Below are 27,633 nucleotides of genomic sequence, written 5' to 3'. Positions count from 1 at the left end.
ACTAGTAAGCTCCTCTGTTCTGCCATTAGGTATCCGGCGCTCTGAGCATGCGCACTGCTGCGCTGCTCAGATGCTTCTGGCCGGAAGTGACGAGGGGTAGGTAATTCTCACAGGGTAGGTAATTCTCACGGAACACCGGATCGTTTTCCCCGCTGTCGGCGGGTCCGGTAAGCGGGGAAAAGGACCGGACGCGGCGGGAGGGGGGGGGGGCACCTCTTCCGCCATCCCGGAGGGGTGATCCCACGGCGAATCCGCCACTGGGACCACCCTTATCGGAAAGCCAACCGTCCACCGTTTAAAAAAATACCAGGGTTATGGCAGCTATCTGCTGCCATAACACCGGTATTTAGGTTTAAACGGAGGACGTATATAAACCTTTTTGGACTTAGACATGGTGGCTGTATGAAGGGCAACAGGTACTCGGGTACTTTGTTGGGCAGGTGACAGGTACTCTGGTACTGATGAGCAGGTGGCAGGTACTCGGGTACTCCGATAGGCAGGTGACAGGTACTCGGGTACTCTGATAGGCAGGTGATAGGTACCGATGAGTAGTACTGATACTGATAGGTGATACTGATACGTGATAGGTACTGATGAGTAGTGATGGGTACTGATGAGCAGGCGGCAAGTACTCGGGTACTTCAAGCGTCAGGTACTCTGATGAGCAGGTGGAAGGTACTCGGGTACTCTGATGGGTAGGTGACAGGTACTCAGGTACTCTGATGACGGGTACTCCGTTGACAGGTACTCAAAGTACCCGAGTATCCGTCATCAGAGTACCCGAGTATCCGTCATCAGAGTACCCTAGTACCTGTCATCAGAGTACCTGAGTACCTGTCATCAGAGTACCCGAGTACCTGTCATCAGAGTACCCGAGTACCCGTCATCAGAGTATCCGAGTACCCGTCATCAGAGTACCCGAGTACCCGTCATCAGAGTACCCGAGTACCTGTCATCAGAGTACCCGAGTACCCATCATCAGAGTACCCGAGTACCCGTCATCAGAGTACCCGAGTACCTGTCATCAGAGTACCTGCGTATCTGTCATCAGAGTACCCGAGTACCTGTCATCAGAGTACCCGAGTACCTGTCATCAGAGTACCCAAGTACCTGTCATCAGAGTACCCGGGTACCTGTCATCAGAGTACCCGGGTACCTGTCATCAGAGTACCCGAGTACCTGTCATCAGAGTACCCGAGTACCTGTCATCAGAGTACCCGAGTACCTGTCATCAGAGTACCTGAGTACCTGTCATCAGAGTACCTGAATACCTGTCACCAGCCCATCAGAGTACCCGAGTACCTGTCATCAGAGTACCTGATGGGCTGGTGACAGGTACTCGGGTACTTTGATGGGCTAGTGACAGGTGCTCTTTATTGGGGGGGGGGGCAATCAGTGTGTTTGGGGTGCACTGTACTTGGTAACTAGCTGTTACCACACTCTCTTCCTCACACAGGATCAGTGTGTGAGGAGGAGAACACGGTGACAGCTAGTTACCGTGTTCTCTGTTGACATTTGTGACCGGCTGTGATTGGACACAGCCGGTCACGTGGTAAAGAGCCAATTTCATTGGCTCTTTACCTAGATCGGGGATCGACTCTGTCCGAGGGACGAGCCTCGTCCCCGATCGCTGCTCTGCGCGCCCCCGGGGGCGCGCATTGCAGAGAGAACGAGCGGCTCGTGCTGGAGCCGCTCATGTGATCGGCTGTGAATGACGCAGCCGATCATGTGGTAAACAGCCAATTTCTATTGGCTGTTTACCTTGATCAGGGATGGGCTATGTCAGAGGGACGAGCCTCACCCCCGATCGCTGCGCTGCGCGGCCCCGGGGGCGCGCAGTAGCAGCTAGAGCGGGCGGACATCATATGACGCCCGCCCGGATCCGTACAACCACCATGCCGACGTCATATTACTATGACTCGGTATGGAAGTGGTTTTTCACTCTTTGTTATATTGCAGCCATTTGCTAAAATCATTTAGGTTCATTCTTCTTCCTCATGAATGTACACATAGCACCCCATACTGACAGAAAAACACAGAATTGTTGACGTTGCAGATTTATAAAAAAAAACAAAACTGAAATATCACATGGTCCTAAGTATTCAGACCCTTTGCTGTGACACTCATATATTTAACTCAGGTGCTTTCCATTTCTTCTGATCATCCTTGAGATGGTTCTACACCTTCATTTGAGTCCAGCTGTGTTTGATTATACTGATTGGACTTGATTAGGAAAGCCACACACCTGTCTATATAAGACCTTCCAGATCACAATGCATGTCAGAGCAAATGAGAATCATGAGGTCAAAGGAACTGCCTGAAGAGCTCAGAGACAGAATTGTGGCAAGGCACAGATCTGGCCAAGGTTACAAAAAGATTTCTGCTGCACTTAAGGTTCCTAAGAGCACAGTGGCCTCCATAATCCTCAAATGGAAGACGTTTGGGACGACCAGAACCCTTCCTAGAGCCTTGGTGAGAGAGGTAAAGAAGAACCCAAAGATCACTGTGGCTGAGCTCCAGAGATGCAGTCAGGAGATAGGAGAAAGTTGTAGAAAGTCAACCATCACTGCAGCCCTCCACCAGTCGGGGCTTTATGGCAGAGTGGCCCGACGGAAGCCTCTCCTCAGTGTAAGACACATGAAAGCCCGCATGGAGTTTGCAAAAAACACCTGAAGGACTCCAAGATGGTGAGAAATAAGATTCTCTGGTCTGATGAGACCAAAATAGAACTTTTTGGCCTTAATTCTAAGCGGTATGTGTGGAGAAAACCAGGCACTGCTCATCACCTGTCCAATACAGTCCCAACAGTGAAGCATGGTGGTGGCAGCATCATGCTGTGGGGGTGTTTTTCAGCTGCAGGGACAGGACGACTGGTTGCAATCGAGGGAAAGATGAATGCGGCCAAGTACAGGGATATCCTGGACAAAAACCTTCTCCAGAGTGCTCTGGACCTCAGACTGGGCCGAAGGTTTACCTTCCAACAAGACAATGACCCTAAGCACACAGCTAAAATAACGAAGGAGTGGCTTCACAACAACTCCATGACTGTTCTTGAATGGCCCAGCCAGAGCCCTGACTTAAACCCAATTGAGCATCTCTGGAGAGACCTAAAAATGGCTGTCCACCACCGTTTACCATCCAACCTGACAGAACTGGAGAGGATCTGCAAGGAGGAATGGCAGAGGATCCCCAAATCCAGGTGTGAAAGACTTGTTGCATCTTTCCCAAAAAGACTCCTGGCTGTATTAGATCAAAAGGGGGCTTCTACTAAATACTGAGCAAAGGGTCTGAATACTTAGGACCATGTGATATTTCGGTTTTTCTTTTTTAATAAATCTGCAACAATGTCAACAATTCTGTGTTTTTCTGTCAGTATGGGGTGCTATGTGTACATTCATGAGGAAGAAGAATGAACTTAAATGATTTTAGCAAATGGCTGCAATATAACAAAGAGTGAAAAATTTAAGGGGGTCTGAATACTTTCCGTACCCACTATATATATATATATATATATATATATATATATATATTAAGGTGTAATAAGGTTAGGTTTATTTTGTACACATGCAAAATACTGAAATATTTTAGGGCTCTGTCCTTGGTTTGAATTTGACAAAGTGAGCCCACAGGCAGTGAAGTTCTGCTGTGCTGTCTTTTTAGATAACCCATTGTTCTTTGGAAATTTATTGGCATGTATGAAACATTTATTTGTAGAAGACAAATTGTAGGCAATAGTTTAAAACATATACATTACAAATAGAATACATTGCCCATTTAAAAAAAGCATATATAGTTTCCCTTTAAGTTAAATAGGCATGTCAATAGTAGTTACATATTAACAGCACTTGTACAAATGATATCTGGGCTGTCATCAATAGCGACCAGTTCTTTAATAAATAACCTGAGCTCAGATTATTTACATCACGAACAGTCTTTTTTTTCATATTGTCTTGTATAACTCACATTTACTTGACTATGTGGAGTATCTCCGAGTTATTTTTCCTATTCTTGGGGACTTTGTTGATAATCAGTTATTTGAAAGTCCTATGGACTTCGAGAAAACTCCCCCCTGGGCCACTTCCATTGCCTTTGATTGGAAACTTGTGGACACTGAAATTCCAGCTTCATCCAGAGAGAATAACACAAGTAGGTATATGATTCCTTACATTTTAAGTGCCATTACTTGTAGAAGGAAGCACCTTGTGCAACACGGATATCGGTGGCGGGGAGGATTATCACAATAGACTCACACAAAATCGCACAGTTGTGGACTTTTTAAAGAAGCATCTAATTACTTCAGAAGTATTATTTTTTCACATGCTATTTATAGCATAACACAGACTTGTTAATATTTAGGTTTTAGCAGTTTATTATTTATTTTTAGTTGTTTTATTTGTTATTATTCAGCGCAGCAATACATTTTTGCTTACTGACAGCAGTGTGCAGGAGCACAGATGATGATGATACCTCACCGATACCTCCTGGGTCACAGTAACAGTCTCTCTCCATGCCAGGTGGTCCCTTCACTCCACTCCAGTCCAAACAGCTCTGACAGTCCTGCTCCAGGCTTGCCTTACTCCCGTCCCGCAGACCCCCACATGAGGCTCCAGCCACTCTGCTCGGCTCCCTTGCACCATGATATCACACAACACGCTCAGGCACCAACTCCGCCAGACCTGCCCCAAGCCGGCACCGTCTGAACACACTGGCAGACACTCAGATGGCCTTGCTCGCCCCGAGCGTCACAGCCATATTTTTTACTGCCAACCTTTTCCAGTCGCTGGCATTTACTGGCAGGAGTTAAGTGCACGTTTTTTACTGGCTGCCAGTAAAAATACTGACAGTTGGCAATACTGGTACTGTGTAGAGGCCGGAAATGCCTGATAAGCATTTGCATCCAATTTTAGCTTATAACAATGATCAACAAACTTTTCTGCATTAAGTGACAATTAAAAGTAAAAAACAATGTGCCATTAAACAATGGTGCCTTCAGCCCTCAGATCAGCCTCAATTTGTTCATCTTCAGACCGCAGATCAGCCCCTTTGACTGTACCTTCAGATCTCAGATCAGCTCCAAAACATGCATCCTCAGACCTCAAATAAGTCCCAAATTCTGCACCATTAGAAATGCAGGGGTTTTAAATGCAAGGAAGAAGGTAGAAAGGCGTGTTCACATCCTACACTGATATTTGCAGCAACCAGTGGGTCTATGCGGTTACTAGGATGTCTCCATCTGAAAATCAATGATGTCAGGGAGGAGGTTGGGTCACAGTTACAGAAGTGCAGGCAAGGATTTGTGTATCGATCTGTCAATACAACCTATAGCAGCGGCTCTTCCAGGTGCCACTGAAAAAGGCATTGAGAGCCTCTGGTTTGCAATGGCACATATTTGCTATGGGGGTTTCAAGTGGATGTAGCCTCCCATACACAGGCTTGACTGATCAGCAGTCTCAAAAAAGAAAAATTAAAGTAAGATAAGGGCATATTTTTTAAAGATGCAGCAAACAACTGCATCGAAGAGGGGCATATTCTGGAAAGACTACTACATGGCCATAAAGTTCATAGACGCTATATAAGCCAACTTCACTTTCTTCATGATGCACCTCTCTCTGCTTCAGCTAGTGTACAACTATCTGACGTTCAAATAAGCCAACATTCTCCTCTGAATAGGCAGTGGTCTTTGACTTGACCACCTACTTCAGCAGCTATGGAGCTTTTTCAAGCCTAATGACCTCTGGCATGAGGAAGACTTCTCATTCCACTTGGTATCTCTAAATCTACCACAGTAAGCTGTACACAAAGGCAATTATGCTGCATCTGACTGACAAATTCTACCACTGTTCCAAGCCCAAAGAACCCTAGTCCTAGTCTAGAAGTGCTATAAAGTCCAATGCTGTGCTAGAGCTTTTAAACATCAATGACTCCCTTCTGAACCATCTGCACACTGCCAACTACCCCTTTCTAGCAACTTTTTCAATAAAAATAGGGATATTTAGTTCACACATATTCCAATACATGTTTAAGTTGGCCGACTGCGTCAAATTAATCCCTCTTACGTCCAGCCAAGATGGGGCAAACAGACACAAAATGGGGGAGAGCTGCACGTGTTAACATGTGGTTACACCTCTTTAGCACCTGGTAGATTATATGCATGTACAAGCTTTTGGGATCTGAGCACAAGTATATCTTTCTTCGTTTTTTGCGATTTTTCACAACACCCTGCAGTTTTATAGAAACCCCAGATTGAAGCTAGTGTTACATATATATGAATTTACAGTTTCCTAGAATATCTCCAAAACCAAACTTTCTTTAAAAAACAATAACCCTTTTGCTGCACACAAAATTCAAAATAAACATTGAAGGCACAGGGCCTAATCCACTAAGAATAATAATAAGAAATAGTCATTCTACATTTAATTACTCCCAATTAAAACAATTGAGACCTCAACTAGGTGAACATGTTAACGGAAAAGTGAGAACAAATAGGCGAATATGCATTGGTGAATTCCAAATCGGCATGATCACGGTTCCATTACTGGCAATTGCCAACGAGTTTCCTATATGAAACTGCACTGCAGTATTTAGCTATGATCATGTGTACATATATGCCAATAAATATGGGGTGTGCTCTACCTCATGTGTTGCTATATATTTATATTACAATTATTGTGCATAATTTGCTTTCTTCTTTTGCTAACGAATGCTGTTCTGAATTATTATTACAGAGTAATATCTGCTATTCCAGGAGGTTACATGTATTAATCATTTACAGTTACATATCTGTTATATGTCATTTTTTTTTTCATGTTACATTTATTTTTTAGAAGACTATAGAGTTCTAATTATCTATGTTCATTCTTTATTCATACTTAACTATTATGCAAGTCTAATTGTACTCAGCACATTTGCTTAGTGGTCTGCGCTCATAAAGAAAAAACACTTAGGTGTGTTCACTAGTATTTGATTATTTTATTTCCACACAATATTTTTGCTAAATACCATATCATTGCATGCAAATTATGGAAACAAACATGCTGATGTGGCAGTGGCAATTAGGTATTTGCCTATTTTCAGCATACTCTGCTGTTTAATATTTAAGCAGGTGACACCATGCTTGGGATTTGAACCCATGGTCTTAGTCTTTCTATTTAGGAGAGAAAGACTCACTTGAGAGTAGCATACTTATGCTTAGAATATACAGTAGTACCATGATGAATGAATGAACATAGATCAAGAGAATCTATATTCCCCATAAATACAAATGCAAGATCATTGCTAAATCGTCAAAAATTTGTAGATGTGACTTGTTTTGCTTCTTTTGCTGATATTTATATTATTATTATTATTATCATTGATGTAAGAGTTATATCTCCATTCTATATGTCTAATTGGTATTTTATTAAAATGTTGAGTTATATTTATAAAAGTTAATTCTGTAATCATGGTACTTCTTTATATTCTAGATATTATTGTTCCAGCACAGTGGCTTAATCTTTAGCACTCTTAGCTAGCAGCACTTAGGTCATGAATTCAAATCCCACCCATTCTACCACTTCCCTAGGATTGCAATGGCAATTGCATATGTGCTTTGGCTAACGCATAACTGAAGCTAAATTGTATCACGCTGATGGCAAATATGCCTACGCACATACCCATTCACATTTTAAGGAGGTGGTAGGTTGCATAGATGGGATTTGAACCCATGACTTGACTGTTGCTAGATCAGAGCGCAAACCACTAAGTGTTGATCAGATTTATACCTAGAATATATACAGTATATATATATATATATATATATATATATTATGTAAGGGATTAGCTCGGTGGCGGGTGTGGATGACCCCTTTGGGGGTGCGTTTTCACAGAGAGATAGCCGAGCAGAGGTTGAAAACAAGACTGATTTATTCATGCAATTTACTTCACACAATTGCAAGCGTCAAAACAGCCAAAATAAAATAAAAGACAAAATAAATCCTTGCCTCTGTGGGCGGCTACCTTCTCACGCTGGAACCTACCTAAGAAGTCTTTCCAACCTACTGTTGGGCCGACACTGCTGATCCTACAGCAGACACTCAAATGTCCATTTGTTTGCTTTTCACACAGCACAAACATTGTCCATTGAACATGTCCCTTTGTTTCTTTCACATCAACACATGTTCATTTATAACAGGATCCTTTACTCTTCAGATTCTTCACATTGAACACAGTTCATTTAACAGGTCCCTTTACTCTTCACACTCTTCACATGGAACACTTTGTCTTCTCACCTTTGAGACGTCTTCACTCGTGGTTACCCTCCTTAGCTTCACATCGCTGTAGGGGGTCTTCTCCCATGCTCACCAGCTTATCGGGAGGCACACATCCGACTGTCCCCCTCTCCCAGCCCACACGGCGACAGGCGGCAGCAGTCCTTCTCCCATGCCCACACGGCGTCGGGAGGTACACGTATGTCTGTCCTCCTCTCCCAGCCTACACGGCGACAGGAGGCAGCACTCAATAGATTTTCTCTGGACAAATTATAGAGGCCTTGATCTCCTCATTCTGAACAGCTGAATGGTTTTCAACTTCCTGCTGGCTCTTTTTGCAGCCAACACCCTATAGTATCAGTGAACTTTTCAAAGCAGGTGGGAATGTGTCTCCTCTCAGTGACTACATTCCCAGATTTACCTGACTTCCTGTCACATACCCCCCCCTCTTGTTTCAACCCTAGGGTTGGGACACATATTTCCAGGCACGCATGTGTCAGGCACTGCTGACTCACTGATAAGCCTCCTATTATCCTCAAGCTTCCGGATGAAACTGTTTCTGTCATCTTCACTGACAGATTTCTCATAAATGCCACACAGTTTGTCTCTCATCTCATATACACATTCTTCAACTGCATTTTTGGCATAATTTTGCTCCTTCTCGTTTCTGTCATCTTCATTGACAGCTTTCTCATAAATGTCAGACAGCTTGTCCCTCATAACCGTCTGTCCAATCCACCATGGAGGACCGTGATCCATAGGCAACTCAATTGGGCTAGTCTTAAGGTCTTCAACATTCTTAAGACGCCTCTCTCTGCAATCCATAAATGTTTTCCACAAAACTTTGAGAACCTTTGCTTCACTAAGCTTTGTTCCAAGTAGGGACTCTTGACATCCCTCTGTGACTTGAGTTGCCTCTCCATACAGCTGTACACAATCATTGACTTTTTGTTGTAAAAGGGAATGATCTTCCTTCTTGAGCTTTGCTTGCTCTAAGATGCTGTGCAGAGGATTTTCCAATTGAGACAACAGGCTGTCACACATTTCTTCAAAGTGACCCCTGTTCCTTTTCCCAGAGATATCAATATCATTCAAACATTTCATATTCATAGGCAGATCTGAAGCATTTGCACTCATCAACTTCTTAAACTTTTCGCCCTCCTGAGCGAGTCGCAGTAAAGGCCTACTATTTGATTTGATATTCAGTTTATATTTCTTGCCAAACTCTTCACAGAAGTAGCCAACCAGAACATCATCAACTTTCCTTCCACCAACATAGGGGTTAAAGGCAACAACACAGTTGAACCCAGCGATCTGGGTGGTATCCATTATAGACCTCCTCTCTGCATCAGTGAAGAAGCATGGAACTGCAACACATTCTTTTACAGGTTTCTTCAATGCACTTTCTGCTGAACTATTTGACCGCTCAAGGTCACCTAGTTCCTTTTCTCTATCTGAATTCCACATGGAATGTATCTCAAGATCACGATCAAACTTCTGCCACCCGTCTTTCACCAGTTCCATTTTGGAAACACTCCCTGAAAGGCACTTATTCATTTGCTTCACGTTTTCACCAACAGCCTTAGTTTTCTCCACTAGGTGGCGTTTGCTTTTTTCTCCCAGATTTATATCACTTGCTTTAGTTTTCTCCGCTTTAGTTTTCTCCACTAGGTTTTCAGCCTGAACTGAGAAATCATCACATTTCTTACACAACTCTTTTGTTTGCTGAAGCTCTAATGATACATTTTCCAATGCTTGAAGTTTTTGAAGGAATGGTTTATTCCAAAGGGGTGATTCAAGCCACGTGTCATCACATTTCTGAGGCTCACTCAGGACAGACCCCAAAACACTGATCCTTTTAAAAACTGCATCAGGCACACTATCCCCTCTTTGGGACAGATCCTCTGTTGCCTGGAATTCCTCTTCCAGTTCCTGCAACGGAATATTCATCTCTTCTACTTGCTGTTCTAAGGCTCGCTTAGACTTTTCTAGCTCCTGAACGCTTTTCACAACATCATCCTTGGAGCTGACCAATTCTTCCATTTCTGTACGCAGCTGTTTGTTAACACTTTCTAGTTCAGCCTTACACTCTAGAGCTTCCTCCAAAGAGCGAGCCAAGAACAGGGCTTTGCTCTCGTTATCACGCACCTCCGTTTCTGCACGTGCGCGTTCTTCTGCATATTTTGCAGACACAGTCTTCTCTTCACCAAGCATCTGATCAAACTTCTTTTTCACATCTTCAACACACTGTAATGAACCAACGCTTTCTTCCATGCGTTTTTTCATATCCGCTATCTGAGCTTGCAATGTTGCGACTTGCTCTGATAGGTTTTTCTTTGCTTCCGCCTCCTCTTTTAATTGTTCCAGGAAGCCATTTTTCTCATCTTCCATTTGTTTGAGCTTTGTGCTAAAACTCAGCCTTTGACACCTCTCTTCCTGTAAGAGTTCCTGCGTGTCTTGCAGCTGCGATTCCAAGATAGAAAAATCTTCCGCAATTTCTCTAGATTTTCTGTCTGCTTGAGAAAGCTGATTTGTAACATTGTCCAACTCAACCTGCAGTCGGTTTGCCTTCTCTGACAGCTTAGCACACAATCGGTCACCTTCTGACACCTTGACTTGCGATTCCAGAAGCTGTGCCTCTACTTTTTTCCTCTTATGTTCACAATCTCCTTTTCCCTGCATAAGAGCCTTCACCTCATTGGCTAGTTTCTGGGAATGAGACTGTAATTCTGCCACACAGGCTTCTTTCTCCTTTAACTGCTGCTGGAAACGTTGGGCTTCACCTTTCCAACTTTCACAGTCTGCACGTAATTCATCTACCACATTGCTCAAAGTGGTGAGCTCATACACAGTACTCAGTAATTTAGCCTCTCTTTCACTTTTCTCGTTGTCGCTGAGAGACAATGTCGCTTTCAGAGCAACATTCTGTTCCTGCGACTCCTGTAGGTCTATTTTTGTAACTTCCAAACACTGAAGACTTTTTTCCAGCTGATTACGCAACTCCAACATTTCACACATACTTTGCTTCTGCAAAGTCTGAATTTCAATTTCCTTTTCCATGAGGATGGTATCTTTCTCCTTTATAGTGTCTTGACATTTTTGCAACTCGACCAAAAGAAGAGCAGTGGATTCTTCCCACTGTAACACATGAGACTTGAGTAGTTCATTCATTTCCTGCAAGTTTCTATGCTCCATTTTAAGCAATTCCAAGGCTTGTTCCTTTTCTTCCATTTTCCGTTGCAAGGCATCCAACTCAGCCCTGCACACATACTCTGTTTCCTCCAAACCGATGGCCTCCATTGGCTGCTGGCGTCTCTGTTTCCAGCCTGCCATGCTCTCTTGATGAGCCTTTTGTTGAGCTGCAAAGCTCCGTTGTTTCAGCATCTCCCCCATTTTGGGTTTACTTTTCATCTGAGCACACTGCGTCTCCATAGCAGTTTCATCAGTGTTGCTAGGGACAACAACCTTCCTCTTTAGTAGACTCTCTTTAGGCATGGATGGGGCTGGTTCAGACGGTAACATCCCCTCCATCCATAGAATCCGGTCTCTCATTTCATCTATCTTTGCATTTTTCAGGCGTTTGGATCGCCCCATCTTCAATAACTCCACAAATTTTTCACAGTCCAGCAAAAAATTTTCAGACCACTGTCTCTTTAACACATGTAGTTTTTCTCTCTCTTGCAAGATCTCTTTTCCTGCACACACAGTTTGTGCAGTCACTTGCACCAGACACAACAAAGTTCATCAAATAATTTTGAGACCGCTGTCTCTTTAAAACACTTTTTTTTTTTTTTTCTGTCAGGATCTTCTCTCCTGCACACATAGATTGTGCAATCTCATGCACCAGATAAAGTTCATCAAACATTTGCACTTCCTTGCAGGGATCTCTGCTTATGCCCGCATCCTCCACCATATGTAAGGGATTAGCTCGGTGGCGGGTGTGGATGACCCCTTTGGGGGTGCGTTTTCACAGAGAGATAGCCGAGCAGAGGTTGAAAACAAGACTGATTTATTCATGCAATTTACTTCACACAATTGCAAGCGTCAAAACAGCCAAAATAAAATAAAAGACAAAATAAATCCTTGCCTCTGTGGGCGGCTACCTTCTCACGCTGGAACCTACCTAAGAAGTCTTTCCAACCTACTGTTGGGCCGACACTGCTGATCCTACAGCAGACACTCAAATGTCCATTTGTTTGCTTTTCACACAGCACAAACATTGTCCATTGAACATGTCCCTTTGTTTCTTTCACATCAACACATGTTCATTTATAACAGGATCCTTTACTCTTCAGATTCTTCACATTGAACACAGTTCATTTAACAGGTCCCTTTACTCTTCACACTCTTCACATGGAACACTTTGTCTTCTCACCTTTGAGACGTCTTCACTCGTGGTTACCCTCCTTAGCTTCACATCGCTGTAGGGGGTCTTCTCCCATGCTCACCAGCTTATCGGGAGGCACACATCCGACTGTCCCCCTCTCCCAGCCCACACGGCGACAGGCGGCAGCAGTCCTTCTCCCATGCCCACACGGCGTCGGGAGGTACACGTATGTCTGTCCTCCTCTCCCAGCCTACACGGCGACAGGAGGCAGCACTCAATAGATTTTCTCTGGACAAATTATAGAGGCCTTGATCTCCTCATTCTGAACAGCTGAATGGTTTTCAACTTCCTGCTGGCTCTTTTTGCAGCCAACACCCTATAGTATCAGTGAACTTTTCAAAGCAGGTGGGAATGTGTCTCCTCTCAGTGACTACATTCCCAGATTTACCTGACTTCCTGTCACAATATATATATATATATATATATATATATGATTAATTGTAGTAGAACACTGTGCACCTAACTGGGGGTAGTTGGGATCTGCTGGAAGGAGGGAAGGTAGCCACAGGTGTGTGCTAATAAGGTCAGCTGATGAATTCCTTCCTGTGTCTTATGGTGGCCATACGCTATACAAAAAATCAGCCGAAATTCGTTCCCTTTTTGGCCAGTTAATGCGCGCAAATCGGCAATGGGTTGTGACATTTTTGTGCCAAAAAAATGAAGGACAAATTTGGAAAATTTCTGCTGAATGAACAATAAATTGAAAGGTTATAGTTTTTCTCGTCCAAACTGTTTGCACTAGGTATACGTTAAAAAACGGATTCATTTATGTCTGTTGAACGATTTATCAGTTATTACATAATGGCAAAATCATCTGCTCTCACGGCCGAGCGTTTGTTTTTAGAAAATTAGTTTGGACGATTTTTCATATAGTGTATGGCCAGCATTACTGACTTCTATGTCTAATATCTACGTACCAGCAGGAGATGAAGCGATCTAAGAAAATATAGCAAAAGCACAGGTAAGGCCTTCTCTCAATTAAAGAAAGCGTGTATTATTTTGCAACAGAGGTACATTAATAGTATATTGGTACATAGAGGAGCTGGAATTTAGCAAAATTAAAAGTGAACTTAGCCTTTAAGTGAGCAGTGAGCATATGCAGACACACTTCGCTGTCAGGGAAAACTGGTAAAATGTGACCAGAGATGACTCATATGTGGCATTTTCTGTGAATGGTGAACTTTTGATTGGGTGACAGGTAAACATCACCAGGATGAGGCAACCAAAAACAAGACACTTATGTATAGGGTTGTGAAAATTGCTAAGTTACATGTGCGTAGAGCAGAGCTGTATCTTGGCCTAGGCCAACAAGGCCCAGGCCTAGGGCGGCACTTTGCAGGGGGGCAGCAAAAAAGCTGCACCCTGCACGAAAAAAAAAACAGCCTCCTCCTGGGTCCTGCATGAAAAGGGTCCCCGCCGGCTTGCGCTACACTTTTAGTACAGTGCCAGTCTTATGGGGTAAATTGGGCCAGAGGGAAGAGTCCAGGTGGTCAGTGATGAGGCTGCAATGATGAGCAGTAATGAGGCGGCACTGAAAAGGCTGCACAGATGGGCACTGATGAGGCTGAACGTATGGGAACTGATGAGGCTTTGCTGATGGGCACTGATAGACTTTTGGTCTGTGGTTCACAGATGACAGGGGGGGGGGTCATAAAAAGTAAGGGGCATGGCCTTTACAGGAAGGGGTGGGTCATATGTAAATTAGGGGGTGCACAAGTTTAGTCAGGCCTAGGGCAGCACAAAACCTAAATACACCACTGGCGTAGAGTTCATTATGACTATACAGGATTTGATTTTAGCCAACAGTTTGTGGAATACTTGCTAAAATGCATACACACATTCCACACTGTATTTACTGTACATGTACAAAGTCTACTGTGCATAGAATCAGGACGTAATGTTTGTTCTGAGGATCACTAAACACTACATCCCCCTAAACCCTGGGAACACCAAGACATATCCCACACTTACCTTGCAAATCAGCAACATCTCATGAAAAAAAAAAATGATATTTCCATGTTAACTTGAGGAAAACTCTGAGCAGAACTAACACTTGTGAGTACGTCTGAACATCCTTCCACACACAGGAGGATGCATTTTCTGGCCAGGAGCCGGCCCAAGCAACCAGTTGTGTGCCATTGCGAGAATGTGTTCCATATGCTTATTTCGTTAAATTATTTCAACAATGGTGTTCATGGGGTGGGCAACTGGTGATTAGAGAAAATAAATACTTAAATTTGACATGTTCAATAGTTTACCTAGACCAGGGGTCTTCAAGCTATGGCCCTCCAGTTGTTCAGGAACTAAGATTCCCATCATGCCTAGTCATGTCTGTGAATGTCAGAGTTTTACAATGCCTCATGGGACGTGTAGTTCCGCAACAGCTGGTTTTGAGGATCCCTGACCTAGACCATAGCAAAAACCTGAAAATCGGCATTGGAGCTGTTAAAAGCTTACTCTTTTAGTTTTGGATTTATACTTTCTCTATTTAATTACTTTCATTTGTGCAGAATAGAAATATTTTGTAGCAAAGTATATTCAATAGAGATTGGAAGGTGTGTTATCAAGACATTCCACTTCTAAATTATTTTATTAAACCTAAAAAACAAAACAAAACACAAATTCAAAGCCGATTCTACATTTTATTTGGACAATAGGAACACTATTTTGTTTATTCAGCTACTTTGCCCAAAAAAATAACTGGCATGTCATGTTTATGATAGTATAGTGCAGCGCAGTCCTACAAACAATCAATTACAACCACCAATGCAATATTTATACATGAAAAATATATATGAAAGTCTAGTTGGAACTAGTAAAGTGCCTAATAAGAGAAGAAGAGAGTCCTTTTCTTGCAGGTGATGGAAAAAGGGCCCCAAAGCAGACTAGTGAAGATATCCAATTATGTGTGTCTTCCTCTGTGCTCACAAATCCCACCACCAAGCAATCTCTGCCTCTCACCTTATAGCACCGGCCCTACGGGGTCAAACAGCATAAACATCCTCTGTCTTGACACAACTTCACAGGTAATCAACAGGCAGACCCTGCGGGGTCAATCAGCATATCACCTCCATTGGCCAGATGTACAACTCCGGAGTGCCTCCCACAATTTGTAAGAAAAAATAATACAGGATCTAGTGCTCTCTGTTAACTACTCACTTTATTTAATATTAAAGGATAAATTATGCACTCACATTATATTAGAAGGAAAAAAGCCAAATGCAGAGCGTGCAGCGTACGCAGCGTGCAGCGTGAAGCAAGTTGCTTCCTGGTGTTTTACCCAAGATGGCTGCGGGTCACATGACGTCCCCAACATTTTTCACAGCACTTTACAATATGGTTTAAAGGGCCCAGCTCTAAATAGCTTACAGTCCAAAAGAGAAACACTTAATTTGGACACACCTTACATTTCATAGTATACACCAGGGACAAAAATAAGGTGCGCACCAAACAGGTCAAACATATTTAACAACTCTCACCACCCCACCCCCCATCAAAAATTTAAGTGCAGGATTAAACAATCAAAACAGACAAAATAAAAGGCAGCGCAATAACTACACCCCTCCAAATTCACACACATACATTTCTGGTTAGGGTTAGCAGGAAGCTTCATTTTTATAAAAACAATTTAGGAAACTAGATCAACATTAAGAGTTGTCTAACATGTGAGATTTGTAAGTAATAATCAAAAGAGAAGGATCAGCTGATGCTCACAAACAGGAAAACGCATGGTCACACAGACCAAACATTCATCAAACCACAGCCGGTGTGGGTCATTATACACACTATCATAACCGTTCCTGCAAATAATGTGGCCTCTTCTCAGGCAAAGCAAACCCCACTAGTACAGGCCTTTAATAAACATAGGTTGGATTGCTAGCACACCTACACCCACCCAGTAAAGGACACCCCGACCAGTGTAATTAATTCTGTCTCTTCATGTATGCCTCAAATACTCACACCTGTTGATCAGGAATACACACTCTCGGCAAATGAAAGAATGCATTAGCTATATAAGCATATTTATCTGTGCAGTGTATAATGGAAAAGATCCATGCAAAAGGGGGGTCCTCAGCCAAAAATTCCTATAGAGGGAGGTGCCACATCCCGGGAAAGCAAAAACAAGGAGGAAGAAGGGGTTCCCCTAAGGGGTTGGGACTTTACCGGCACTCAAATAGTAAGACAAAAGTATAGATATAGAGTATTTTAAAAGAATTGTAACAAAATTTTATTAATGACAATTGATTTTAAAAAACAGCAAAAAAAACATATACATATACAAGCAAAATGGGCAAGCAGATGGTACAGAACAACGCAGTAGTAGAGACGTGCAAATAATATACAGTCAAATACCCAATGCCTTTCGAAGCTATTCGCTTCTTCTTCAGGGGTATACTAGAATATTGCACATAGATTTTTGCTTTAGTCTCAAACTGCGTACAGATGATTTTGCTTGCACATATTAAAACCAAAATGGCAGACTCAGCACCTTCTCATGTGTTCCTGGCATAGTAGAGGTAAAGGGTAGGTCACTGCTAGGTAGAAAGGACCTGTGACTGAAGAAATAGTCGCCCTCAGAATGCTGAAGGTTTTTTGGGATCCCGTCCACAACAAAGAATTGCATACGGCTGGAGTCCAAAAGAGGGGGTTCAGGTATAGAGGTGGCAACCGACCGTATTTCAGCGTGGAGCAGAAATTCAAGGGAGCCAAGTCCAAGTAACGCCGTGTCAGCAGACGAATGGAAAATATCCATGTCCAAGTCTCTGGCCATGATTAGTGATACCAAAAACAAAACAATTCAAGTTGTAATTTGTTTGACATTTAGAGGGTACAAAGAAGGAAATGTAAACTTTGTGAGGGCTGCTTCACACAAATTGTTGACAAGCACATTTGTCAACAGCATCCAACATTTAAATATGGGTGCAGGATCACACCAGACTTATAAATCTATATCTGACCAAAAAACATATAGATTCGGTGTAAAACCCACACTCGCTTTGTTTACAATGGCATTTCTTTTGTTTCCATTATGTGAAACCCATCAGAAATATGATACCTTGTGAAAAAGAAGCAATAACACAAAAACAGAGGAAGAACCTCTAACCAGATAGTGGCATGCTTGGGATTCAAATCAATGACCCCGGTTCTGCAAGGCAGAAGTGCTAACCAGTTAGCCACTGTGCTGCCACATGCATGGAGCCTCCATATCTGTGGTGTTAAACAGCCCTAAGTCCCTGGGGTGCAAAAAGTTAATCAATGCAGATGTACCCTGAAAGTCCTGAGAGCCATTGACCAACCTGTTAATGTGATATGCCATCTGGTTCCAAGGCTGTTTATGACTGATTACTGTCAACTGGCTCCTGTAGGGCCATCTCTAATTTTGGGGCTTTTTGCTTGAGAAGAGGCTGCAGCTGGTGCTGGTGTGCAATTCTGAAAGCTGCTATTTGTCCTTCCCTGTGGAACAAATGTGGCAAGATTTGCAATGGTGGTGGTACCCTCCTACATCTAAATACTACATTTCTTTAGGCATTTACTTATAGATGGTGGAATTACATCAGGCAGGAGTTCTGTTTCTTGATTTACTCTGTGATCTTTGGTGTTTATTGGTGTGTGGGTGTAGAATAGTGATGTTACCCTCTGAATTTTGATAATGACATTTTGATTTGAATTAATGATGTTGGTACACATATTACATTTTTGTGGTGAATATGATGATCATTTGGAAATACAACACACAAAATTGTTACTCATTTTAAATTTGCATCAGCAATGGTATTGTGTGTGGTTTGTGAAGACAGCTGTGGGAGTTTTGGTTTAGATTTATGTGAGATGGAGAGCAACAAGTGCATTATGTACCCATTATGTACCATTTACGTATCAGATGTCAAACAGCTAAGTCTCTGAGCATGCTAAGTTTAACCAGAGATATGGCTCAAATGGCAAAGTGGTTGAGCACGCTCAGTGGAACAAAAGATATTTTTTTACAAATGGCAAAGTCCTTGGGCATACACAATGCACATGGCAGTATATAAACAAATATATATACTGCAGAGAATGCATATATAATTTCTATCTATCTATCTATCTATCTATCTATCTATCTATCTATCTATCTATCTAAAATATGTTAACAAAATACATATATTTATATCTATATACAGTATATCTATTATACACTGTTCCAAAAAATTAAAGGAACACTTTGAACACACATCAGATCTCAATATAGAAAAATATCATGCTGGATATCTATGAAGAGAGATAACACCGCTCAGGCTAGTCAAAGTCCACAATTCAAGGTGGGTGCTGAACCTCGGCTGGCCACCAGGAGAAACATAAAATGAGAAAATGGTCGCACACCACCATGGAATCCAATGAAGAAAAGTTCATTTATTCACATAAGTGGTACAAGGTACAGCAGGGTAGGACGGTAGATGCGTTTCACACGACTGCTACGTGCTTGTTCACTACCAAGTGAACAAGCTCGTAGCAGTCATGTGAAACGCGTCTACTGTCCTACCCCACTGTACCTTGTACCACCTATTTTTCTTCATTGGACTCCGTGGTGGCGTGCGACCATTTTCTCCTTTTATATGCTGGATATCTATACAGATATGGACTGGGTAATGTGTTAGGAATCAAAGGATGTTACATCATTTGATGGAAACGAAAATGATCACCCTACAGAGGGCTGAATTCAAAGACAACCCGAAAATCAAAGTGAAAAAATTATGCAGCAGACTAGTCCATTTTGCTGAAATTTTAATGCAGCAACTCAAAATACTCAGTAGTTTGTACTGCCCCCATGTGCTTGTATGCATGCCTGACAACGTGGGGGTGTGCTCTTAATGAGACGTGATAGTGACAAGATAGTGACCTGGGGTATTTCCTCCCAGATCTGGACCAGGGCATCAATGAGCTCCTGAACAGACTGAGGTGCAACCTAGCCACTGGGAGCACTGGAGTGAAGCATGCAGCACTTTATTTAAATCACAGATGAAGATTGCTTTATTGGATTTATTGTTCACCTTTAGTTTTCACTATTGGGACTGCTATTTTCACTGATTATCACTGTTATTTGATTTTTATAAGCATTGAGTTGCTTTCTGATTATAAGTTATTTAAGCATATTTATTATTTTCTCACTTGGCGCAGCAATATTTATTACAGCAAACCTACTGGCCCTGGCATGTATTTATGTGCTATCCTGGAGGAGTTGGACGGCCTGTGCAACCTCTATAGGGTCCAGGTATCGCCACATGCTACCAGTAGTGTAGTCTATCTCTCTATCTCTCTATATCTCTATCTATGTTTTTGGAAAAATCCCCTATGGGGTGGGACTTTTAAGGTCACTCAAGATAAATGATATAGATATAAAGAAAATACTTAATGATGATTTTATTAATATATGCAAAAAAGAAATAGAAAATTGACATACAACATTATATCATTAAAAATGGACAGAACTGGTGTGTATATAAAAGATGAACATATGGATTCAACCGACTATTTCAAAGTGGTCCGACGTTTCGAGGTGAAGACCTCTTCTTCAAGGACTGTATTAGAAATAGTATTTATCTGTAAGTATTAAAGGGATATTGTAACAAATGGTTTGTTGATACAAAAGACAGCAGAGACAAAATATAAGTAAATGCGTCTTGAATATATATACATATTTGTTACATTAGATAATATTTGAACATATATACATGTTTATTGTGCTCAAAATCATTTCAGAAATAGATATAATATATATACATATGAAGATTGAAATTGAACTTACATGGTTGAAAGAGATATGAACACCAATATTGTTTTGTCCTTTAAATAAAAGCATGGATTTTTGGTCGCACCCACAGAAACTGATGGTAGTTTATTCTGTGACAAGGAGATTCATTGCAAGCTGGCAGTCAGAGTAGTATTAGTGGACTTATCCCAGAAATGAGGTGTGCACCAAGAGGGCCCAATGCCACAACTGGAGTCCAGTAATGGCTCAAGCCAAACAAGCAAAGGCCAATCAGCAAATGCTGTGAATAATAAATGCATATAATTACTAAAAATTTATCAAAAGGGTAAAGGGTTTTTTTTAAAAAAAGCAATTTCCATTAGAAAAAGAAATAATGTTTGTTAATTGGTTTATGTAGTCCAAACATATCCTTTCACATATATAGGGCCACAAATATAATCCTGTTTACTCCAACCAATCGAATGATTGGTGGAGATCAGAATCATGGTCAATAATGAGTATATAGTGTAGGTAAGATAAGGATACTAATTGTTGCCCAAATGAGAAAAAATGCGTCCAGATTTTAAAAAAGAAAGATATATATATAAGGCATTTAAGATTACACCGCAATAGTGATGATGAAACACTGACCTTAGACAGATATCTCAGTGGCAAACCTCCTCCCAGCAATGGATACGCAGAGTGATCCACGCCGGGAGTGGTGCCTATAAAGAGATACTGTCAGGTGGAGGCAATCAGTATGATTGCCTCTCAACCTGTTGGGAGCCATGGGCTCCCCGGGAGGTGCTCGCCAGGCCCGCCCTCGGAGCCGGCCCCGATGCGCACAGGAAGTGCGTCACCAGGGGGACGGGAGCGCAGTCGGCAGAGCGTCTCCCACCAGCACGGGATGTGACGTCGCCACCGCGTGATTACGCAAGTAGCGGCGTATCCCGGAAGCTGGGTGGACATCAGGAGATGTCAGCAGTGGAGGTGCCCAGCTGCCGGAAAAAACCACGGGACCTAGAGATCGGTCCCGGACCCCGTGCTGGGTTGGGCAGAGGGCTCAAAAATGGTGCACAAAAATACACACAGGTCCACAGAACCATGGGACCTGGGAAATGTGTACATGATAATGAAACAAAGAATATATATTAAAAAGAGATGTATGGCTAAGTTTTATATTTATTTTGAAAAATTTGGATGGACATTGTAATAAATTTAAATGTGAGTACACATATTGTATAATTAGCCTGCAATGAAGGGAACAAGAATGATGATGACTATGTAAGTCACCAATGAGTACCCACATATTGTCAATTCTATATGGATATCCACAACCATCAGTGGATGTGGATGGGACCAACACCATGCCTTTTTAACAATTTAAACTTAAATATGCACAGACATCCACCAAAATGGACTATGGTGATGTAAAATGGACAAATATAGGTTCCAATATGGAGGAATGGAGAAGAAGAAAGATGCATAGACATGCTATACGTCACATGAAATAGTGAGAGATAATGGTACAGTCATTTCTCAATGCCCCCAGATACAAAACCTTCCAAAAAGGGCCTGAAAGATACCATATCATTGAGGCCCGGGGGTTCCGTTGCCTTCAAAGTATGGATCCATCTCAGCTCCAATTGGAGGAGGCGCTTGTTCCAGTCGCCCCCTCTGGAACTGGGATGGACCCGATCCAAAGCCAGAAATTTTATTTTGGGAAACTTACCACCATGCATAATAGATACATGGCGGCCCAAGGGTAAGTCGGGATCGCGTTTTCGCATACTCCTGATGTGTTTATACATGCGTTTCCATAGTTCTAGCTTCGTTTTGCCAACGTAAAAGCATTTACATTCGCAGATTAAGAGATATACAATTCCGATAGTTCTACAATTTGCAAAGTGTTTGGCCTTAAACTTTTGGCCATTGGGGAGGATAGGGTCACGTGTGGTATGCATAAAATCACAATAGTGGCATGCCCCACATGAAAAAGTACCTTTGTACTTACATGGATCGACATTGGACTGGCTTTTAAGTTCACTACGAACTAATTTGTCCCTAAGGGCTGGTGCTCTCCTATATGTGATTAATGGTCTCTGAGGTAGATGTCGACTTAGAGTTGGGTCCAACGCTAGGATATGCCAATATTTGGCAATTATGTTTCTTAAATCTTGGTGTTGATGAGAGTAACTGGTGATAATTCTCAGTACATTGTCGTTTTTTCGGACCTTGGGAACTAAGAGTACATCTCTGTCACTAGCCAATGCTTTCTTATATGCAGATTTTAGCAATTTATGGGAATATCCTCTTGCCCTTAATCTATCTCTTAGGCCGGTAGCTGCTGTTTTAAAAATGTCTACGTTGGAACAATTCCGACGCAGACGCAGGTACTGGCCTGTTGGAATTGAACGAATCAAAGGTTGGGGATGGAAACTTGTGGCATGGAGGATGGTGTTCCCCGCAGTGGGCTTACGATAAAGCCCACTGCGAAGAACACCATCCCCATCGCAGAACACCTCAACATCCAAAAAGGTTATCCTGGTGGCATCAGCTTGCATTGTAAATTTCAAATTGAAATCGTTTCGATTTAATCTTTCGATACATTTGTCCAGAAGTTCTCTGGGGCCGTCCCAAATTACAAATATGTCGTCGATATATCTCATCCAGGTGCGTATGCAGTCTGTATACATCATGAGATCTTCATCTGTCAAAAAGGTTTTTTCCCATTCCCCCAGGTACAGATTGGCGTAGGATGGGGCACAGCATGTCCCCATCGCTACGCCTTGTACCTGGAGGAAATGGGATTCTTGAAAACAAAACACATTATGTGTCAAAATGAATTCCAATAGGGACAACATAAATTCACCATATGCGTCCAGGCCAGAACTGGTGGCGATCGTGTGGCGTACAGCTGCGACCCCCCTAGAATGAGGGATCGAGCTGTATAGTGCCTCAACGTCGATCGCCACCAGAAGACACCCAGAAGGTAGGGTGAGATTGCTGATTTTTTGTAAAAAATCTATGGTGTCACGTATGTAAGATGGAAGTCTTGCAACAAAAGGCTTCAAAAATTTGTCAAGGACTTTACTTGCACTATCCGTGATTGATCCACACCCAGAAATGATGGGTCTACCTGGGGGGTCCCTGGGGTCTTTGTGGACCATTGGGAGAGCATATAGAGTTGGAACTACCGGAAAGGCTGGGCGGATATATTCCCAGGTGTCTTTGGGAATGATGTTGTGTAGATAGGCTGCATCTACCAACTCATAAAAATCCTTGTTATATTTGTTGATGATCTCCTTTGTGATGGGTCTATACCATTCACGATTTTGAAGGATTTTGTGACACATATGGATATACTGTGTATCGTCCATTAGGACGATATTACCCCCCTTGTCTGCTGGTTTGATAATCAATGATTGGTTATTGGCAAGGGAATTCACAGCCTGTCTCTGCTGGGGTGTGATGTTAGGTACCGGCGGAGACTTAGTTTTCAATTTGTCTACATCATTGGAAACCATTTTAAGAAAGGCGTTTATGTTGGAGTTCTGTATGGGAGGACATTTATCAGATTTTTTCTTTACAATGGGATGAGGACATGGAGGTTCATTATGTGTCGAATCGACACTCGCTAAAAGCGATGGAAGATCGACACGGTCAATGAGGTCCTCATTTTCTTCTAAAAGTGATATTAAAGTTTCAAGGGCACGGTTATGAGGAGTATCAAGAGGTGTTTCTTTGGACTCTTTGTTATATAAAACTTTGAGATTCAGCTTTCGGGCAAATAAATGCAGGTCCTTGACAAAATCGAATTTGTCAAGGCCTGCATTTGGGCAAAAACTTAGTCCCTTCTGTAGGGCAACAGATTCATCCTCCGTTAGAATGTGATGTGACAAATTGATGATAGTAGGTTCTGTGGGAAGTGAATAAGGAGTGTCTATAGGGGTTGGGATGGGGTGGGGGGAAGTGAGGAAAGCTGGCGTGCTTGTTGGTGGAGGATGTCTAAAAAAGAAGCATCTTGTAAATTAATAGTGCTTGAGATGGTGGATGGGGGTTGGATTGGTAAAGAGGTGTTAACTGATAAGTTTGAGGGAAGTTGTGATGGTTGTGGGTTAGTGTCCAGTGGTTGATTTGTGGCTGATGGTTTAAACAGAGGGTAGAGATTTTTTGATGTGGCCTTAGTATTGGGTTTTTTTGAGGATGATTGGTTGTTGGATAAGTCGCCCGAAAGGGGTCTTTTCGGGCGATCATTGTTAGTCGCTTTTTGATTGGGATAAGGGTGTTGAGAACTTGATGGTATAGGTGGATCTGTTTTCCTATTAATATTGGGATTGAATTTACGTGTTGTCCAGTCATATGCTTTCCCTAATTTAAATATGTTTCTATCTCGGTTGAGTTTTTTCTGTTTCTTACTCATGATGTTTTTATTAAATACATCGAGATGTTGTTTTAGTTTGGATTCACGATCCTTGAATGTTTTATGAGTTTTGAAATTTTTGATTTTATCACAAAGTGAAGAAATTTCCACATCCAATTTTTTTGATCTTAGAGTATATTCATCGATCAAGTGCCTCATTAAGGAAGCGGAGCAGTCACGGAGTGACTGTTCCCAATTAAGTTTAAAGGCTGGACTAATATCATCCAATATAGGAAAAATTTGGACTCTGAGTCCGAATGGGTTGATACTCTCTCTCAGGTAATCACCAAACGATTTGACATGCCAAAAAAAGGAAGATTTCTTTTCTAATAATTTGGTAAGTTGGAAAAAACATGAAAAAATCTCAATATCGATATACTCTTTTTGATTATACTCATCTGAATACTGAGACATAAGGGTCTCCCAGTCATCTCCTACAAAACCTGCCATCACGAACACCCTCTCGGTTGAGGTCTGTGCAATACAAGAATATAAACAAAATAATACAATACAGAAATATAATATCAAAAAACGGACTAGAAAAAAACTATCCAAAAATAGATATATTGAAGTATTGGAGGGCAGAGGACATAAAATATCCTGTGTCCACAAAAAAACTTCAAGGAAGGAACACTGTGGGAGCGAGCGGGGATAACGGTATTTTCTACCAACTGAACAAATTGTGGGTGTGTTCCCGCTGTGTTCCTAAGTGAGAGTGCCACATCCCAGTATGAAGAGTATGTTTTTGGAAAAATCCCCTATGGGGTGGGACTTTTAAGGTCACTCAAGATAAATGATATAGATATAAAGAAAATACTTAATGATGATTTTATTAATATATGCAAAAAAGAAATAGAAAATTGACATACAACATTATATCATTAAAAATGGACAGAACTGGTGTGTATATAAAAGATGAACATATGGATTCAACCGACTATTTCAAAGTGGTCCGACGTTTCGAGGTGAAGACCTCTTCTTCAAGGACTGTATTAGAAATAGTATTTATCTGTAAGTATTAAAGGGATATTGTAACAAATGGTTTGTTGATACAAAAGACAGCAGAGACAAAATATAAGTAAATGCGTCTTGAATCAAGACGCATTTACTTATATTTTGTCTCTGCTGTCTTTTGTATCAACAAACCATTTGTTACAATATCCCTTTAATACTTACAGATAAATACTATTTCTAATACAGTCCTTGAAGAAGAGGTCTTCACCTCGAAACGTCGGACCACTTTGAAATAGTCGGTTGAATCCATATGTTCATCTTTTATATACACACCAGTTCTGTCCATTTTTAATGATATAATGTTGTATGTCAATTTTCTATTTCTTTTTTGCATATATTAATAAAATCATCATTAAGTATTTTCTTTATATCTATATCATTTATCTTGAGTGACCTTAAAAGTCCCACCCCATAGGGGATTTTTCCAAAAACATACTCTTCATACTGGGATGTGGCACTCTCACTTAGGAACACAGCGGGAACACACCCACAATTATATCTCTATCTATATCTATGGCCAGCATCACCATTTTACATAGGACCAATGTATATTTTTTTAAGAAAATATTCTTACACTGTTTTAAGTTACTGTTTTCAAGCAAGATGTGTCATATCTGCATATACAGTAAAGTCTGAACCTGGAGGTCATCTTTTTACATTAGGCAAATTTGCTGGGTAGTGTGTACAGTAAGAGAATTCTATTGAACCCTTTGAGAATCACGGATGATGTATAAAATTAAAGCTACAAGGAACATTTCTTGTCCCCCTTGCATTCATCTGCAAATTGTTCAGCCTAGCTCTCAAGGTCTACCTAAAAGTGAAACAAGGTTTATGACTGGTGGTTAAGGTCATCAAGAAATTTCCATGTTAGAATGCTTTTCATACATCAGTAACTCAGTTAGCAATAAAGCCATTCCAACATACAATAGTATGGCACTATAACCAAATTTCATTAATGCAATCAAAATGCCTGAATTCCAAACTGTATTTACTGTAGCTTTTTACTTTCACTGTATGTATGCATATTTTTGTTCTGTATGAAATTAAGTAGAATTATATATTTATGTATCATTACCTAATGAACCTAAAATTAACCTTTCCCTCAACCAAAGCTCTCTAGGATCTATGGGAAGATCTATACTGTGTGGCTTGGTGATTCTCCCCTTGTGGTCCTGAATGGCTGGAGAGCAGTGAAAGATGGTTTTGTTTCCCATTCTGACGAGCTGTCTGGGCGCCCTGTAGCCACCTATCTAAAGGATCTTCTAGGTGGAGGAGGTACAATCTTTCTTTATCTACTAGGCTCAGGGCCCATTCACAATTTAGCATTTTTAAATAGGTTAAATTATGTAAAATTGTACACACAATGCAAAACACATAACATGTGAAACATCCATTTAAAATGCATGCATCTTGAAATGTGAAATTGTTTTGCAAATTCACATTTAATACAGGATCAAAGATTCCAAAATCACTATGGGTTAGCTCCAGAGATTGCCCTAAAACTAGCTTGGTCAGACTGAAACCTCCTACAGAGTTGTCCAATAAAGAAGTGAGTTACTAGTCTTATTCATTCACTTGTGTGTTTACATTTTCATTTTAATTTACAGAGGTCTGTGGAAAAAAATGCTTTTTACAACTAAGGATAAAAGATGATACGCTAAAGTGCCCCTGATTTCTGGATAGAAGACTATAAACTCTAATATTTTTATGCAATATATCATATGTATCTGACAAAAAAAAGAAAGTTATTACAATAACATGTAAAGAGAAAAAATATGTAAAAAAAAAAACTAAAATGCATTACCTTTCAAAGATTTTTAGAACCTAAAAATGATAG

The 27,633-nt window shown here is 41.4% G+C and overlaps 1 protein-coding gene across 2 annotated transcripts in view; it reads left to right on the top strand.

The window, feature by feature from the left end:
• Positions 1–3,961: 3,961 nt before the first annotated feature.
• The window catches only part of LOC309543812 (cytochrome P450 2J4-like), a 90,558-nt gene continuing 66,886 nt past the window's right edge, over positions 3,962–27,633 (top strand). For both annotated transcript variants that reach the window (XM_082242993.1, XM_082242992.1), the window contains exons 1-2: positions 3,962–4,146; positions 26,909–27,071. In XM_082242993.1, the coding sequence (XP_082099119.1) occupies positions 3,976–4,146; positions 26,909–27,071 (334 nt within the window). In that variant the 5' untranslated portion in view covers positions 3,962–3,975. The remainder of the gene's footprint in view (positions 4,147–26,908; positions 27,072–27,633) is intronic.

The sequence above is a fragment of the Pelophylax lessonae genome (genome assembly GCF_965119305.1).
Source record: "Pelophylax lessonae genome assembly, chromosome: 1".
Taxonomy (NCBI): Eukaryota; Metazoa; Chordata; class Amphibia; order Anura; family Ranidae; genus Pelophylax; species Pelophylax lessonae.
The sequence above is the reverse complement of the archived record's forward strand: the minus strand, read 5'-3'. Positions and strand labels throughout refer to the sequence as shown.